Raw genomic sequence first — 19913 nt, forward strand, 5'->3', positions numbered from 1 at the left:
TGAGGAATAATATTTCCAATGCAGCCACACTCACACTACATCTGGTTGTGCTGGTAGCGGCAGTTAAATTGAAATATTTCACAGCGTGTGTCAGAAACATGCAGAATGGTAATTATGACAGATCTGATTAAGCCTGAGTGCCACTAGCTCCCTGGCCAGCTCCGGTTGTGCAGGTGTGACCTTGTGCGTGCCTGCGTGTGTAAATAAAATTAATTACAAGCGAGAGGGCGAAGGCTTCAGTGACATCACAAAGCGGAGAAACTCCCAAGGGGGAGACCTAATGGAATATTTTCCCTCAGTCTAATAATACAGTTCATATTGACTTGAGGTAATTAGTGGGATCATTAAAGCAGTTTTCCCGGCGTATTTGGCTGCCTGATCAGATTAGTGAAAATGTTCTTCAGAACAAGCCCTGTGTGGTCTGCCAGAGAAGGAGGAAATAAAAAGCAACAAAGCATATTTTGGAATGATAAGCAGCACTGGACTTTTTGCACGGCATTTTGCAGGGCCGGTCTCGGGAGCCTGGGCGCCCGACTCTCCTGACCGATTCCATCTTTCATCCCAGGCGCACGTGCTCCCGCTGCGTGTCATCTAAGACTTCTAAATTTTTGTTCCTCTGTCCTTCAAAACTATGCGTCCCTATCCCTCGCTGCTTAAAAACAAACAAAAAACCCCAGATAAAAGCCTCGTGGAAGTGCTAACCTTAGAAGAGCTACATACAGGGGGAAGGAAGAAGAATAAATACGTGATCAGCAACTCCTTACATCTCCCCCAAAAGATAACAGAACATTGAAGGCACTGGCTTGAGAATTAGTAACATTTTCATTTGCTAACGAGCTTACCCCAGCAAAAAAAAAGAAAAAAAAAAAAAAGTTTAACTATGATATAAAGTCTTCCACGGTAACAGAACACAGAGCCCTAATCAAGAAATGGACCATTTGTTTAAAAACAGTCTATTGAGCATGCTCTACCTTGCAAATGGAATATGCCAAGCTCTGTCACAGATGGCAAGCTTTGACAGTTCCCATCCGTAGCGTCGATACTCGACAGTTCAGCACAAGATCAGTGACATTCTGTCTCATTAGAGCCACGCTAATTATCACAGCTAGTTTCAGGGGAAACCATGTGTTGCAATGGTCAATTTGAAGGAGTCTGTGCATCAACAAACTGGTAATAAGGATCAGACACCTTATTATATGACAGCATGCTGCCTATGATCTGATTTACTGAATCAGAGGTACTGAGGCAACACTGAAGCCTGATGGGTTGTGGAATCGCGTGTACACAATGCGTATCTAAAATATGCTTTAAAAATAAAATGGAGCTATATAGAAACAATACAAATAAAAATTTTTAAATGGTGAAGTTATAATGAGGACTTTCTTCATTTGTCATTAAGATATTCAGAGATGTTCAAGATCTTGTCAGTCAGTTTTAGCTTTAATCAAATCATATAAGATAAATAATTCAAAATGAAAACTGTAAAATTATGGATTATGCTAAATTATAATTCATTCCATACTCTGATTTTTCAGTTTCAATAACATGTACCAAACATTCCTTATGTTGTACTGTCTTGCTGCTTTAACAGAATTTTATATTTTGTAAAGAGCTTTCTCTACTTGGCTCTCTTTTTTTCATTTGTACATTTAATGACTTGAACTTGCACTTCTCCTACCTTCTCCCACACATTTGCGCCCCTTCCACCAGACAAAAATCTTCCAACTAAGAAACCCCCCTTTGCTGTTTCTGGCCACCTGCGGGGCCGCATCCTGCCAAGTGCTCAGCAGTCCCAGCACCTCCTGGGGCCGCGCTGCAGGCTGAGGCCACGCGAGCGTTAAGCATTAACCCTCGACAATGTAGGGCAGGTGTGCGCCGCACCCCCCAAGGGAAGCTCTCCTCAGGGCTCAAACATACAGCCTTTCCTGAAGCTGCTACCAGTTCAAACAGCCTCTACGCGGATTGTAAGCGGTGTTTGAACAGCCCGTGCTCGGAGCCTCTAGCTGGAACCGATGTGACCCCACAAGTAAAGCGAGCTCAGGGGGCACACTTTTTCATCCATCTATCAACAAACCTGGCCTTCGCCTTACGTGCTGAAAGGGCTGCCCAGCCCCAAAGATCTCTATGAAGAGGTAAATATAAGCCTCTTACCAATTAAGTATTTTCCGTCCTTTTTCTTGGGCTTGAACTATTTCAGGTTTTAATGTTATATTTTTTTTCCCCTCTATGCAGATTTCCATGGGCCATTGCATACTGATATGAGCAACCTCGGAGATTTTAAGGCAGTTTCTCTTCAATGCATCTTTGTTGATTCAAGAAGTTGCAGTCTACTTTTTACTAGCAGGACTCACTGAAGTCAACCCACTTCACCTAGGTCATACCAATAATGTGGGATATGGCCAGGATCATTGCTTCTCCAGGTCTACCCAGATCAAGCAATAAGTGAGATAAACTGAACTTGATTTTTCTACCTCCTTTCTGAGAATTTATTAAAAAAAAAAAAAAAAAGGAAATTTCCTGAGGTTTTAGCCTTTATTTACAAGAAAACGTGACATAAAAGAAATTAAGACATAGAGTAGAGATAGAGTAGAGGAAGGACCTGGAGGGCTCTAAGCATTCCTTTTGTTCTCGCAACAGAAACCCAAAAATCTCTTTCCCTGCGACTCAGGCAAGACAGAACACACTATGACTCTGCAACATGATATTTTGTGAAAGAAACAAATCAGTTCTATCTGCCAAGTTTCACAGTTTCACTGAATGACACGCTGCTTTATGGGGCAATTCTTGATCGCGCACAGAAGCCCATCTTGCTTTCTCAGTTCACGCTCTCCCTTTCCCATTCCCGCTGACACCTGATCCTGTCCTGACTCATGCTGCTCATGGCACCTCTTCAACTGCCAGAGTAATCACGTCGGGGTAGCGGGGAGGGGAGGAAACGAAAATTATAAAATAAAATTTAAAAAATAGAGGCTGTTGTGTGGTGTACTGCTGCAGTTAATGTTTTCTGACTACTGTATCTCACCTTCCCATGAGGGCAAGGAGTTTATTTCCAGGTGGACCCATGAAATGATGGCAGACCTCAGAGCACTTTTTTTCCCACCTTGTGTCTCCCCATGCAGTATCCCTCCCTGCTTCACAGTCAATCCACTGTACACTCATGGTGAGAGGGGAAAAGGTTTTTAAGCCAAGATTTAAACCCAGGATGTGGCTCAGCTGCTCCGAGAAAGACAAAGGCAGGAGACAACTTGATGGACACACAGAGTGATAGGCAAAGGATCGAGCCCTTGCCTGTCCCCCAGGCTGGACCCCACCAGGGCAGTCTGAGGTGCAGTGCCCTGAGGAAACAGCTTTGGAAACAAATTTCAAGACCCGATTTTTAAAGCCACATTGTTATCAGAGGGTTACTCTTGGTGATAAAAAGGTTTCTTTCCCCCCGCCCCGCTGAAAAATTGTTGAATAGATCGTTCTATATCTGCGGTAATGGCATGTTACATCTTCGTGCCAGATCCACAATACCACGCTTGTTCAGTGTGGGAAGCTGTTTAAAAATGACTTTCCTATTAGAGTATATAGCTCAGTCTCTAGATGGAAAAAGCCAGATCAAAGATATAGCATTTATAAAACTGCTGGTTAAAAAGATAAAAGTGAGATAACAGACATCAATTTTTCACTATAAATCTCTGGGTTTACTACAACATTAAAATTTCCAGTAAAAGCAGGGTTTTATATACCTGAACTCTAATGGCCTATTCTGAAAATATTTATGTCAGAAAAAGCATGGTATTTGCATGCCAAAAGCAATTTTAGTGCCAATGTTTAGCATTCCCTTCCCATTTAACTCCTTCCTGTCTACTCTAGAGTGTTAGATACTCTGCCTAACACCTACCCAGCATATCTCTCCATGCAGCCTTTCAGGGTGCTCCAAGTGCATACCAAGGCAAATAGTCACACACTTCTAATAAAATACCACTGCACAAAATACTTGCCTGATGGCTTAGGATAGAATCTCTAGCAATGGTCTGAACCACTGATTTTACCTCCATGCTTTGCACGCGAAACTACTAATTTCCAAGGGGCTAACTGCCTAACCAAAGGGAAAGACAGGGACAGAAGGACAGGAAATTGGGCAACACGGTGCAACAGCTCAGAAGTAACGGGTCAAAACTCTCTGTAATTAGATGAAATTTATGGAGGTGTGGGTAGTATTCCATCGGTTTTATAGTAAAATTAAAATTGGGCATGATTCTGTGAGTGCCAAGTGTCTCACCTTCAACATACAGGCATTTTGACTTGATAAGAAGGGAGAGCATTCAGCACCTACCTGGCCATAACATACTGATCGTCAGGATTGATGTTGCAGAAAAGTACTGATTTTACCTAATTATTCTACTATAAAGCAAACTTACTTAGGTATAATACTGTAGGCTGATGGCCTTACACCATAGCACATGGTGCTCTCAGAAGTACAGAGGTTGATATTACTTCAATTTTTGCAAATTGTAATTTCTTAAATTTAAGAAAGCTTTAGCAATGTAAGCTGATTTTCAGCAAAGTTTTGCTTTCTTCTCTACTTCATAGTATCATGTGAAGCCTGCAGCTTTTCAGGACAAACCATTAACATAAACGTAACTGCTTAAAATACAGCAAACATACAGGAGCGCTACAAGTCCCCACTTGCCTTATCTCTTGGGGATCTTAGGTTTGGGGTTTTGTTTATTTGTTTGTTTGTTTTTATGGAATAAAATTAGATTTCAGCATCTGTCACCACCATCAAGAAAAAAACTCATCCCCGGCTCCCACATGAAAACATTGTAACCAATGCACAGCTACTGAGCCATGATGCCTTAATGATCATTATACAAATCAACTTTTTTTTTTGTTTGAAATAACAAAATCAAGAATATGCTTTCATAATTACTGGAATCAGACTGTCAGGTTATAAATCTAATAAAACCCAATATGATTAAATTGTAAAAGTAAAGCATAACACACAAATTTATATATGTGTGGATTCTTTTCATTTTTACTTATTCAGGTGTGCTGATTAGATCTTAGTAAACAATATTGTTAGTATTGCTCTTCTAGCACTAAAAAACACCAACCTGGGAGCAGCCAGAAAGCACTTGGTAAACCTTTCCGTCTTCCATTTGCCCGTATTTCTCTAAAGCTCTTTTTAACTTAACTTACCAAAACATACATTAGGCAGACAACTTGCAATAAAAATGTAAGATTTTAAATACTGACGTTAGGTGTTTTGCCAATTATAATTCTAAAACTCCCCAAAGGCACGATGTATTCAAGCAACTTGAATTATAATATCTTCCTCAGCTCCTCAGTATAACCATAGTAACTTTTAAAGTATATATTTTGAATTCAGCAGAATTTGAATTTATTCTGCAGATTATATATTGATCCTTAAAAACATAGAAATTTTAAAGTGTACAGAATGTATACATTCCTATATGCAAAAATAATTCAACATTTGAAAGAATCTTCTAGCTAAGTCTCCAAACTTGTGCAAACCCATGTGCCAGCTGTAGCCCTTTCTCTGCAGGAAAGCCAACAAACTGCCAGCCAAGTGCACCGTGAAACTACGGGTACACAAATCATCTCTCACCTAAGCCAGGGCATGGTCTTACCAACACCACTGCCATCTCCTCCTGCCCCTGTCACCCTTCCCTTGCCCTGCGCTATGACCTCTGCTGCACCAAGCCCCTGTAGGCAGTGGGTTCATTGAGCATCAGGTCCTCTGTCAATCAGGTAACTCTCGCCAAAGGCACTAACACAGCGCAAGGGAGGATGCTCGTTTTTTGCCTCGGCGCTACCTAAATAGAAACCTCCGTGGCGCATCATTTAACAGCTCTCTGCACAAAGTGCTCTAGTCAGCAAAACATTATCTGCAGTCTCCTGGCTCAGGCAAGCCCAGCCACCTTGCAGATGCCGGCTGCTTAGACACCCAATTTAATGTTGACTCAAATCAGTTCCTTAAAAAAAACAAAAAAAAAGGCCCTCCAGCAAACAACTATCTTTGTCCATTGGCAGAGCTGTTTTAGGTCACATACTGCCTTATACCATAACTCCAGACTACGCTCAGGAGTTAATCATGTTTTTATATCCAAAATAATATAAGAGCAGCAATGTTCAGTTTTTTAGAGATTTTAAAACCAAAGCTGTCAACCAACATGTCATTTTATATTATGTGTCCTCCAGACTTTTCACTGTACCTGAAGTGATTATCCCAGGATTTCCAGTTCTGAGCAGGAAACCAATATCCCCAAATTAAATGAAAAAAAAAACAACAAAGGAGCTCTCTCAAGAGAGGTTCTTTTAAAGAATAAGTTTGGGCAAGCCTCTTCTTTTTTTGTGCAAGGGAGACTTCTTTGCCTCATGAAATGTTTCTCAGTACCATTCACAAGCTCCAATGCAGAAATTTTTACAATACAGATATCTCCTTTAATATACGTGGCTTTTGCTACGTATTTAAAGCTTATTAATTGGCTGACTAGTAGTCAACTGGTTAGAGAAGACTCAACACATTCAGTTTACCTAAGAGGTTACTTCTCTGAAGCAGCTTTCTATTACAAATAGCACTTAGGCTAACTACAGACCTGAAAGTTTGCTTAAGACATAAATTAACACTGCATTGCTCAAACCGGGGAGAAAACCTCTGAGAATACAGACATAATCTCCACAATAAAAGGGAGAAGAACTATGTGTTTGGTGTTGTTTGTTTTCTATACTTGCTAGCAAAGTTTGTACAAGAATCTAAAATTTATACCAATACTCTAAAAAAACTGCACTGCATCCTCTGGAAGTTTCTGTGCTTCACTTTGACTACCCGTCCCTTTTAAAGTCAGCATTGGAAGAGCTGTCCCGCCTAGAAGTTTTTAGACTATGCACTTAAATACACTATCACACAGATCAGATCAAAATTACATGGACTGATAGATTGGCTTCATAACTTAGTTTTGCAGAGAACTGAAATGGAAAGGTGAAGGTGTAGAAAATGGACAGTTCTCTAACCCCGAGTCTTGACATGTACATAAAGACATCTGAGGAGCACACAGGTTGGAAGCTGCTGTAACATTCTATCATAATTAGAAACATTTCAAGAGCCCTGTAATTTCCAATCAAAATTACAGTAATTTCCGATATACAAGCCATGATTCATGACAGAATTTTTACATTTCATGGGAGATTATAGTGGCCTGATGTATGACACACTGAGTACAGCACTAACATAAACAATTCAGTTTAATGTTTAAACAGCACTTGGTGTTTAGAATCCCACAATAAAAGAAACATATTATTGTAGAAATTATCACTTTGACAGTGATTGAAGGGTAGGCAGGCATGTGGCCTATAAAGCTGTAATTTTTACAGTCCACAGCTTGAGTTTAATCATTTTGATATAACATTTCCAAAATATCCCTTTAAGTGCTCCTTACAGCATATAACTTAAGAGACAACATCCTTTCTGTACAAAGAAATGCAGCAAACTCCAAAATGTGAACAACACAGAAGTCAAAAGTTAAAGTCTATTAAAAGAAAACCAGCACTAAAATGCTGACAGCCCAAGAAACATTCATTGGTCTAACTGATCATTATCAGCTTTCTGTGGAAGATGTATTTTTCTATGAAGCTATTTTAGAAAAGGAAGAATGACTAGTGGACTTAACATTTAATCTAACCTGGAAATTCAAGATTGCAAACATTGGTGCCTCTACCACTTCTTTCAAGCATTGATATAACTGTATGTAGTCTTTCCCATTTTTCTATATGTTTTTCCTTTACTTACTTCTTGAGTACATTCTCACTCAAATCAATGGTTTGCATAGTCCAGTGATCTTTCTCAGAAGACTGTTGCTTATGATAATCAAACCCAACAAGTGCCTGCTGATTTCGTCCTCTTGCCACTATACTTGACAGAAATTCTTCAGTTGAAGAAAACAGAATAGGAAACCACACAACAAAGGCTTAAAACTGAACATGCAATATTGTGTGCACGCACACAAGTAACCATGCAGCTATCATATTCCACAAAGATCACACATATTTTCTCAGATGCAACTTGTATAACTAATTTGTTGGGTTTAGTTTTGCTTTGTTTTTGATGCGGACTGTGCTGCCCCACTTCTCACGGACAGCCTCACCAGTGGGTCTGACTAAATATTTTTGCAAAAAAAAAAGAGAAACGTTGTGTTCCGTGTTGCAACGTATGTAATTGCAAAACACCAAAGCCTTGAGATGAATTTGGCAGCAATAAACAGAGCTTGCCCACAGCTTTTGCCATATCCATGCCAGCTAAGAATTGATGAACCTGATGCTCTCCGAACCACCCAAGACCCATGGGAGCACAGCAAAGGCATCTTGCTGCTGGGGAAGAGGGAGGGACATGTCACGGGAAGCCGCTTCTCACCCCTGCCTGGTCAAGGAAACCAGAGGTTTCCTCTGGACTCAGCAAGGAGCTCTGAGTTGTGGCTGGTGTGCTAGCCCGGCTGCTCATTGTAACTCACAGGGAAACAGATCAAAACCGGGGAGGCAGGGAAATAATCACGCAGGACAGGGAGGCCGGTGCGCCCTGGTAACTTTACCTGGCTTTTGGTTGCTGCAACCTTTGCAAACAGTGCTTGGGACACCTTGGCTCTCTTCATCTCCTGCTGAATCTCATCGTAAATGGAAGCATTAATGTTCATGGAATTATTTTCTGTTTTTCCATTCCTCTCTGTAGCAATCGTAGCAGTTTTGACCTAAAAAATACATTTTATGAGACATTTTTCATTATGAAAATGTTATTTTCTTCTGTTTCCCTCCCCAAGCAGTTCCCTTTTCCATTTTATTCAATCTTGCTCTGATATTCCTTCAGCTTTTCAGAGACTTAATGTTATAAGTTATCCATGGTTCAGGCAACTGGGAAACAAGAAAATTCAGCATATTGTAAAAGGTGAGTGCATCTGAAATTCGAGTTTTCATTAACTGACCACTGTGAATTTCAATGTCATAAAACAAATTAGGTGGAAACTTGTCAAACAGACTTGTAGAGACTTGTGAATCTTTACACGATTTCCTTGCCCCACGTAAATCAAGCGAAAAATATAAGTGCAGCATAAAAGAATTTTTAATGAAATAGAAACCTGACAGATACATCTTGATTCATGCTTTAAGTCCAGTACAGTCAAATGCATGATAATGTAGAAAAGTCGTGGCTTTAGATTTAACTTTTAAAAATATTATCTCATCAGTTTAATTCTTAAGCTGTTTTGAAAAAAGCGATAATTTAGAATAATGCATATTTTAACCACTCATTCATGAAATCAAGATAAGGCTTTCTTAAAACTATCAATTCTAGTTGTATTTCACTTACATACATAAAATATTTATTCTTCCTGCAGTCCAGGTTAAAACAACCCAAGCAAAGCAGGATGAAAACAAGACAGAATGATTACACTACCATCTCTGTGCTGCATCTGTAACATTAAGGAAAACCATTAAAAAAATACATCAGTAGCGTCATGATGTGACAAAGACTATCCTTTCCTTCATCCCTTGTAAAAGATGGAAGTGATGTTTCAACACCAAGAATCATACCACCAAGGTTACAGGGTAGTTTCTGCAATATCAGTTGAGAGGCACAAAAAATCAGCAGGTACTCAGCTCATCCTACAATATTCTCAATAGTTAAGGGGATTGTCTTTCTTTAGCAGCTGCTCTTGCAAGGCTTGCCCAAGATCAGCGGACCTAATGGACTACTAATCCTAAAGTGGACCATAGGAAAGGAAAGGAAAGACTGGATTTCTGCCAAGAAGCTGCAAGGTGATAATGCAAAATCAAACCTTTAGATTTCAATTCAAACCTACTGGTTCATCCTGATGTTGTTGAGAGCTGAATTAATTTAGCCATTCAGAAGTTGCATTTCTAGTCTAAGTTAGTCATTCAGGCTACCTCTAAATCTAATGGATGGAACTTGGCACTTCCAGAGGATGATTCAGCCTATGTGTCTAAAACCACACTTTCACTATCAGTTTAATCCAGTGCAAGTCAGCATCTTCCTATGCTCTGAAGTCCCTTGAGGTTCAAAAGGAAATCACGATAACATGATAATTCATTTTCTAATCTCACTCTCTATGAGCTTTTATATGTCACAGGTCTCACGCTATGAGAGTCAAAGGTTTTGGGTGAGAGACTTAGGCAAATCATCAGCCCATTTTTGCCTAGAAATGTCACGCTCAATTTGTGTTAACTATGCTCCATAGTGCTTTTAAGATAAAATAATCTAGCCCAGGAACTGGGAGCGCATGCCACTTTTGTTGAGCCTGATTTGTCTATCAGGCTTTTCAGGAGCAGTGCTAACACATGCCCATTAGCTGCGAGGGCCAAAACCCCAGCAAGAACAAGGCGTCTGCACACACTTCCACTTGCCTCCTTCTCACAGGCGTTAACATTTCCTGGTGTCTGAAAACAGGAGTCTTAAATAGAAAAGGGAAATGAAGAAAAAATCCTAGAATGTGGAATACAGTTTATGACGTGATTTGCTTTCATCTGAAAACAACCAGTACTTTGCAGCCGTGACCTGGAGTTCAGATGTTTCCATTTCTGAAGAGTGACATTTTACAGGTGACACTGCAGTAGAGGATGGCCAAGCCTGGGCCACCAGCTGCTCAGAAACATTTGAGGCACCTGGTTATGGGCAGCGTGAGGAGCAGCACCGCAGAGCAGGAAAACACACGCCTCACACTGGGCAAATCTGCATGGAGCCACAAGAGCAGGTGCATCTACTGAACACCATACAGTGAAATAATTTGAAAACTGCAAAATCAGTGGTAATTTTATAAACTTTAAATAAAAAAAAAGACTCAGTAAAAGATAACTGATAACCAACAGGGATGTTAAATATACAACTGGAGACAGCCTTCTCAGCTTGCATGTGAAAATCACGCTAAGCTAAATTAGAAAATTAAAAAGTGCTGGTTTTGTCAACACACCTTCTCGGACCTCGGGTTTAAATTTTGGCAAAGTTATTTCATTCCTTCCTGAAGAAATATTTCTAACTTGTAATTAATCTTTGAGGGTCCTGAGGAGAAGACGAGAAGATGAAGGTATTCAGCTAGCATACAGAAGTCCACAGTATCTTTTGGGAAGGAAACACTTTGCTCTTGTGATCTTGATCAAAATGTCTCTCTTCTGTAAGCACTGCCTTTTTGATTGCTACTCAGCTTCAAAAGACAGCTTCACATTGTAGCAGTGCCTCACAGACCACTTAACTGAGCTGTGAACGCCCGGATCATCGAAAAACAAGACTCACATATCATGTTGGAAGCAACTTAAACTGTGCATCTTGGTCCACACTTTTCAATGCCTAGTTTAATACAGATATGCATTTAACCCAGAAGAATTACTGAAAAACCTCATTCTGGTTAGCAAATCACATCTGTCTTTATACAGGTACAACAAACTCAACAGCATCTAAAATATCACTGAAGTTAAAACTAACAAACAAAACCCCAAATTCCTATTGCCTTCTGTTGATACTGAATTAGGAAGTGAATAACAGAAGACACTAATATTTGCATCAAAAAGCCATATTAGTCTGAAGAGCTTCAGGAGCTATAAAATGATGGGTTTGGGGATTATCAAGAGTTGTTGTTCACAGCCATGCCCTCTCCCTCTCCAAATTACATCATTGGCCAAGTATAAAAATTCTTCCCCCGCTTCTTAATAATTTCTCTTCAAAGATCAGGTATAGACTGTGGCTGGACTAGATGGACCATTGGTCTGCTCTGGTCTGATGAATTCCATGCAATAATGCTAATTAACCTCTTGGAGAATATCCATACATAAAACTGTTTCATAATTTATACATAGCAAGCATCTAGGCTGTTGTGTTGAATTTAGAATTGAGTTCAAGACAGAGGCTGTTTGAAGCTCGGTTGAAAAAACACCCTCCTCCTCAAAAAAAACCCAACAGAAAACAAAAAAGCCGTCAACGGTGCAACTTCAGGACTTGGGAGAGGAGGTGGAAAAAGTATTCATTTTGGAGAGAAAAACAAAACAAAACATAATCTCTTATCTCATCCACACTTAAGCACAACCTCCCACCCCACCCACACTTTTAGCCACATTTTCTGTTTAGGAAAGAAACCATACATCATCTACTTTTTTTTTTTTTTTTTTTTTTTTTCACAGTAACCAAATTTTTCAACCACTAACTGAGCAGGGGAGCATTCTTTTACAAACGAAACACACAGAGAATCAGAAATTTGTTTGGCCATCTTCCTATCATAAATCAATTAAGTCTTTTAAAGATACTTGAAAAAAAACGACACATCCATCCCTTCCTGGCCTGCCCAGATGTATCTTCTCATCAAACAAGACTGATTACAGTAGCAAGAACTTCAGGATTAATTCAATTTTCCTAAACACAGGACAGGTTGTTATAGAAGGAACAACCAATATGAAGAGGTTTTCACAAACATGGAAGCTTACTTCTTCCCCATCGAAACCGAAAGAAAAAAAATCTTCTATAACACATTCTCATAAGTACTGTTTTAGCTTGGGAACAAAAATCTTCTTTAATCCTGGTTTAGCTTTTAATATTACATCGTACATTAAAATTCATAAAGTAGTTCATTCCAGGCAAAACAAACTACTTTTCAGTTCTACTCTGCAAATAGCACAGGAGGTAAAATAAATGCTGTTGCTTTCAGAACAGCTTTTATCAGGACAAGGTTTACTACTCCATTATTACAGTGGCGCCTGGAAGTGCAGTTATAGTTAAGTGTCAGGGTTTCCATTAACTCTCCTCCATGGTGGTTCTTGCGAGGGGGGGGCGGCGAGAGGGTTGCATGTATTATTTTGTTCACTTTTACTTTAATTAAATTGTAACTTGGCACAAAGACTATCAACCTAAATCTCAAATTTTGCAGACACAAAAATTAAAATTTTGCTGGTGGTGATGTATGGCATGTGTGTGTGTGTGTGTTTGAACTCCAGGCCTCCACTATCAAATTTTACAAGAGCTGGTGTTATCCATAGTTCCTTGCAATACAGGTTCAGTGGTCCTCAACCCCCAGCAAGGCAGCATTCTCCCCAAGACCAGTCTTTCAAGAGTGACAACCTATCTCTAGGACCCAAGCTGAAATTGCTTTAGCAGGAAGGAACTGTAATTTATCTGTAGTCAGAGGGAGGCCAGGATTACATTTATGAAAATGAAGGGTTTTGTCAATTGAGTACCCAGAAACATGACTCACACAAGATTTGTGGATACTTCTTAAAATATTGCCTTCTTAAAATTATATTCTGCTCCTGATGTTACACATACTCTGTTTTAACACAGAATGACGGGCCCCAAGAGTTAGAACAAATTTTCTTTTGGTAATTTGGTAATTTGGGTGGTGAGAAGGATTTCTTCCTCTGCCCTGCTGAAATGGAAATGACTTGTCCTGAGAAGGAAGTGTTCATAACTGCAGGATGACTAATGAGCTTTAACCAGAATATCTTGGAAAATAAAAGTCACCTGTCTCCATCCTCCTGCCAGTCTCTGCTAAGTAGTCCTCTCTCCCCCACATCCCAAGCTACGCTGATCAGAGGGAGAGGACAACTCTAGCACCTCCACGGGGAGCTCCATCCAACCTGAACATAGCTCCACACTCGGCATGCTCTTATTCCTGCACAACATGTAATAGACTTCTTCTCTGAACTTGACTTTAGGAATACCCAGAAAGGTTTTGAAGAGGGAAAAAAACAAACCAAAACAATAAGAGAAATTAAACCATGTCTCCATGCAGTACCTACCTGATGGAGATGTTAATATTTATGAATTCCACTGCCCCAAGAAAGAGCCTGACAGACAGGCTACTGCCTTATGTGGCAAGATGAACAATGTCCAAGGGAAAAATTCTTGTGTATGCCACCTCCTTGTGCTCAGTTCACCAGTGTGAGGATAGTAGCAGACTTACAACTTGACCAGCTTAGAGGGTTATACAAATATCCCAAAAATTCATGCATTAGAAGCTAATTATTTCAATTAAAAAAATAATAGTAATAATTAAAAAAAATGCTGGTTTGTTTAAGTCAGAGAGAAAGGGAGAAATAAGGGGGACAAAGAGTTTCTTAAAGGATTTCAAAAAAGAATTGGAAATAATCCAGATATATTAGCTCAAGTAGCAACTAGTAAGAATGCTGTAAAAATGAGATAAATTCACCACAGTTCCTTCTAACTCAGGCACCAGGGTATATGCTTGGTGAGTTCCTACTATCCTATCAGACCTCCAAGGTCATGCTTTCTGTTTTTGTACGTAACAGCATGCAAAATTCACACAGAACAAGCTCAGCTGCTAAATGGTTAAGTTTGCTCTACTGTCTGGCCACCAGTTGGCAACACAAAAATGCAAAATAGATCCTTTTCAGGATGTTTATTTTCACATCCTCTTGAAACTGATAACTTGCAATTGCAAAATAAACCTTCATGTGTGGCATATTAGCTCCCATTTTTCATGGTTTCATAGTTTAATTGTTTCAAACGTTACACTAGTCTTAAGATTTAATATTAAATATGTTGGCTCTTGCGTAAATTCTGTTGTCAGGATAAATGGTCTGTTTTGTCTTTCAGTAGTTATCCAAGAAGCTCACAGCTAAACTATAGAAAAATATTGTGCTGGATTCCTGTATAATGAACTTTGCATAATTGCTTATAATAAACTTAGTAGTAAGGACACTAGTACTTTTATTTCCTTAGTATCAAATATTCAATAAACTGTGGACATTTAGGGGGGTATCAAAGTAGCAGTCTGCATTAATAATTTTGCAGTATCCTGACTATAATTTATTTTTGCTACAATTTGTAAAGTTATACTTGCCAATGCAACAACTAGAATAATTTCATTATTATTTCTACCATTAAGTGTTATACTTACATTAACAACACAGATATTTCAATTTTCAAACCTGGGGCTCTGAATATTTAGTAGCAGGTGGCACATGCTACACATGTTTACAGGTGGTTTACTCTGGCAACGTGTAAAAAGGTCACACAGAATCCCAACTCAGACGTTTCTACATCCTTGGTCCACCCACTAAGTAAAGTGCATATGTTTTGCTTAATGACAGAGAACAATACAAGTAGAAAAATAACTATTTTGTCCTGTAGATCTCAAGTATTAATCTGTAAGGTTTCCTTGTTGATCTCTTTTCCTTTTGAAAAGTATCATAACAAAACCTTTTGCTGTTTCCACTTCGAACTGTCGCAATTAGGTTAACTATACTCCTGACTCTCGCTAAAAAAAAGAAATGTAATTATGAAGGAGAGCACAGCAGAGACAGATAGATCCCCCCCTCCAGCCCCTAAATTTGGACTTACAGTATGTTTTGTCAGTTAAGAAAACCCCTAAGTCTCACTTTCTTTCTGGCTGCAAGGGATTTATACAGTTTAAAGTGTGAATTAAAACCAATACAAGGACTACCTCTGACTTGACATCCTTCTGGAAGGTCCTGTAATTAACTCTGTTCTTTAGCTGTGAAATTGCCCAAGACCACTTGAGACAGAGTGAGACATTACCTTGGCAGAAAGAGATAAGTTAAGAAGGAGGGTTAGCATTTGCTCTGAATTACTTGGGCTGTGGGAGCAGGTAGAGATATTAAAACAAACTCAAATGTTATTTTAAACACCGTTATCTATATTTAGTTATTTTCCACTAAAGCATTACTATGTGAATAGATTCTCATCTTTTATCTTGAAGAGTATCTATAGTGGATTTCACAGACTAAACTCAGTTAATGATAACAAAACTAGACTATTAGCACAGTCTGTTCTTTCTGCTAATCTTTTTTTCTCTTCTTGCGAAAAGCACTGCAGCTGGTTAAAGCGATCTTGTGTCCTCCCTTTTCCTACAATTTTGTTATTCATTACTTTAGTGTGGTCCTCAGTATCCATTAGCTGCAGGAAAATTAGAAAAATAATCTCAAGGGATTTATAGCATTCAGAATGGGTAAGAAATATAGTCATAGACACAAGCCTAAGCTTGGTTAGCAAAAATCTGCTCTGTGTTTATATATTCAACCACCACAAAGTTCCCACAATCCTAAAGCCTTGCTTTGTAAAGCAAATCTGGACTGTGTATACAGCATGATTCCCATATATCTGAAGATCAGTTTGGTTTTCCCTTGCATAGGCACAACCTTGAGCCACAGCAATTCAGAGTATTTCAGAAATGATACAGTTTTTTTGAGTGTTTAATTCACAACCGTGTTTCTTCTTTGTGGATATCCTGTGCATTCCTATGGCTCACATCTGTATTTCTCATGTCCTCACACCATCAGTTTCCTTGACAGACACAAGGACTATACCATTGAATTTCTGGATTCCACTCTATCAAACTTTATAGTTTAGTCCCACTTTAGTCCCAAACTTTATAATTTAGTCCCACTAAATTTTACAGAAATCAATAGAGTTTCATTTGAACAAATACTAAACAAAGCTTTAGTGAGCATATCCAAATCTTTCAGAGCAATGGATATAGCAAGTCTGTTATGTTGTCCAGTTGTCAGTAATTTGACCTGGTGGAAGTGTGACCTGCATTTTGGGATGGAGTCTTCTTTCCCTCATCCCTTTAATTTCACCTGTTCGTTTTCTGGAAGATAATTTTTTAAGTCAATATGATGTACCCATACTTCTGCTTTCGTTCCCACTCATTTTAGCAGTCCAAATCCTTCAAAATCCCTATTTGAACATCCAACATTAAAAACAACACTTGAGAAGTATATGGAAAAATACCTCACTAAAAGCCAGCATCTTCCAGGCCCAGCAAAGCTTGTGCCTCAGTGAAACAAGGAAAAAAACCAACTCAGTAGGGGCCATAATGGATAGAATTTGTCTTAAAACTAGAAAATAGGTAGTAATAAACTGCTACCATCATCCATTATATTTTTTTAAATTAAATTTGTGATATGCACTTCAAATAATGATTCTACGAGCATTTAAAAATGCAACAGTGAAAGCTTTCTTTTTTTTTTAAGAAAAGTACCACCCAGCAGGACAGCGAGAAAACGCTACGAGCAAATCTCAGAGACAAAGAGAGTGGTTTACTTGTGGAGGCCGGCTGGGCGGTGTGCTTATGAGCGGCGCAGGGCCCATCGCGGAGGCTGCATTCAGGCTCCTTTCCCTTTCGTCCTGGTAAATCCGATCTCGTTCGGCTTCTGGCAGCTGCAAGAAGTTCTGCATAGCCCGAAGGTTTACCAGCAGGGACTGCGAGGCAGTCTTGGGATCCTCTTCCTTTCTGAGGATTTCTGAGAGCAAGCCCTGTAGGGAGGGAAGAAAAAAATAGGCTGGAGAGTTAGCCTAGGTGAGCGCCTGTAAAACCCTGCCCTGCTTATCAGTCCTCTTCTTCTTTCCACTGGGCTGAAAATGAGAGCAGCAAATGCACTGTTCACTCCACATAGGAATATGTTAATGGCAATTTAGGTAGCAGAGAGCCTCAGTTGTACCCTTAATTTTATTAAGCATCTGTTTTACATACAACATAAACTGAATCTGCCTAATAGGTCTCCTTCCTTTTACTAGCTTAACTTGCCATGAAATCTTTCACAGTCAACAATCAAAGACGTGAAGAATAAGTGAAATACAGATAGTCCAGAGGCATGACACTGGGGTGTTCTCAGGCTTCCCAGAAAAAATGCATAGCCATCTAAAAAAAACCAACCAGTCTTTCTGCATTTCTAGCAACTTAAACAGTGATATTTCACAACTAATCTGAGATGATAAACTAACAACGTTCCTAAAGTACTGGTTAACTGATGCAGGTCCCTAGATTTTATAAGTCAATATTTTGGTTTTGGAGTTGTATATTGGAGTTTAACAACAAACAAGGAAACTCACTATTGGATGCTCCCCTTTGTTCCCTCACCAGGACAACCCTAATCCTCACCTAGTCCATTACCTGGGCTATTTATTTGGGTACCTGCTGTGCAGGTTCAATTTCCTAAGTCCACTTGCCATCGCTGTCCTTTGACCAGAGTCCAGCAACAACAGACAAAAGCGAGCACTGGGGAATGAGAGGAAAACAGCAAACAGGGCATCTGTAGCAGTGAGCCGAAGATGGGCAGGCTGCAGACCATAGGGTGCTGCCAGTAGCTTATACAGACCACACCAGGTTTCCTATGTAATCATTTCATCTTGGTTCTCAGCAATAGAGCAGGGCAGGCAGTCTGGGACACCTAATTAAAAGATAAAATATTTATGAACCTGTGAGTGCAACTAGAACTTTAATGCCAACAGGTTCTTGAAATCTGCCCCCTGCCAAATCGTCCTTTTAAATATGCCAGGCTACAAAATACTCCACTGTCGTGAAGCAACAAGATGGTGATATGAAAATTAACTTTTGCAAAAGCAAATGTAAACTTCTTTTTAGAATAAATACTGTCGCCGTGCTGGGACAAGGACAGGGTTGGTATAGGAGGGTTTTATTGCTAGCAGGACAAGGGAACATGGTTGTGATTTTAAAGGAATAACAGAACTCAATGTTTCCTTTCCTAAAGAATTGTTTTAAGTTAACTGCGGTAAGGGAGGGAAGGAGGCACGTAATAAAAAGCTAAAATGAACTAAGAGAGTCAATCCTGACTGTAGATACCCATTCCTAAGAGATTGCAACAGAAAGCTATGGCCCAAGCCTCCTCTGTAGGGAAGTCTGATGCTCACAGCACCTATGGTAGTTGTCACCTCTCTCAAAGGTCTGATCCTACCAGGCAAAAGCCCCTTACAAAGGTTCTGCTGCAAAGCTGCTGCTCTCAGCTGTGCTTAGCCAGGGTCAGAGCCCACCCAGGATGGTTCTGAGCTGTTCATATGCCCCATTGCCCCTCCATCCAGAGGCAATGGGGATGGAGATGCTACCACTACACTGGGGCCAGTGTGATCCTCCTGTCCCTTTCTGTGCTTGCACACACAAGAGGGAATGGGATGGAAAACATAAAGTCTCTCCAGCACTAAGCAGGAAAAGTAATTTGGAGGAGGATTAAAAAATAATAATAATCCTGAGGGATACTTTCTTACCACTATTCTTCATCCCTCCTCTTCTCTGGTATCCAGGTAGAAACTACTCAGAAGGTAAAGAAATGAGTTACAGACAAAAGTGGCATTTGAGAGGAGTATAAGTTTTGATTTTTTTTTTCTTAACGATAAGTCTAATAATAAATTTACTTATGAGAAAATACGAAAATTAAATTATCGCCTAACATTTTTTTCCACTTCTAAGTTCTCAAACTCACAGTTACTATTGTTTGTCAGTGATATGGTTACATGACCCATCCTCCAAGGGAGGCAAAAAATGATTTTGTGCCACTGGAGACAAGGCAAAGCTGTCTGCAGAGCACAGGATGTATGACGGAGGTGTAAACACATGTGATTTCTGACTGCTACTGTGCTGAAAACAACCCCACCAGGACTAAAAAGAAAAAAAACCTAAACTCGAGTGGAGTGATCACTGGCAGGAGAGGAGACTCCTTACTAACAGACAGCCCACTGTTAGCCACAGGAAATGTCCTTGAAAAATACTTTAGCCCATAATAGAAAATGTTTGCTTGTACAAGCCTTTGCCACATAGTGAGCAGCTAAAAAAAGCAGAAAAGGCTGTTTTTCTTGTATAACTTTCCCCGTCAGTGAAATTAGTAAACAAAGAAAATTGTTTTTTGTATTTTTCCTGCATTTGTCAGTACAACCATTGCTGCAGGACACCTCTTGGTGATTAGAAATGCCATTAAGTACTAATTCCCCTCTCCTTCCCCCATCACTGCCATGACTCTTTGCATGAGCTGGGAGCAGAGCAGAGGAGGGGAGTTGAGAGAGTGAGGAGAAGACAAGCAGGAAGTGTTTGCTTCTAGGAGCTTTGAGCCTAGAGGTCAAAATATGTGAGGAAATAACATTAAAA

The 19913-nt window shown here is 39.7% G+C and overlaps 1 protein-coding gene and 1 long non-coding RNA gene across 15 annotated transcripts in view; one reads left to right on the forward strand and one right to left on the reverse strand.

Annotated features, from left to right (window-relative positions):
* Positions 1 to 19913, reverse strand: part of SATB1 (SATB homeobox 1) — a 93440-nt gene that overhangs the window by 18562 nt on the left and 54965 nt on the right. For all 14 annotated transcript variants that reach the window (XM_065051528.1, XM_065051523.1, XM_065051520.1 and 11 more), the window contains 2 exons: positions 17081 to 17293; positions 8595 to 8750 (listed from right to left, as the gene is read on the reverse strand). In XM_065051528.1, coding sequence (XP_064907600.1) covers positions 8595 to 8750; positions 17081 to 17293 — 369 coding nt within the window. The remainder of the gene's footprint in view (positions 1 to 8594; positions 8751 to 17080; positions 17294 to 19913) is intronic.
* On the forward strand, positions 1708 to 2547 carry LOC135578467 (uncharacterized). Its single transcript, XR_010470108.1, has 2 exons — positions 1708 to 2132; positions 2233 to 2547. It is a non-coding gene; the product is annotated as an uncharacterized LOC135578467 (long non-coding RNA).

Source organism: Columba livia, chromosome 2, assembly GCF_036013475.1.
Source record: "Columba livia isolate bColLiv1 breed racing homer chromosome 2, bColLiv1.pat.W.v2, whole genome shotgun sequence".
NCBI classification, from domain to species: domain Eukaryota; kingdom Metazoa; phylum Chordata; class Aves; order Columbiformes; family Columbidae; genus Columba; species Columba livia.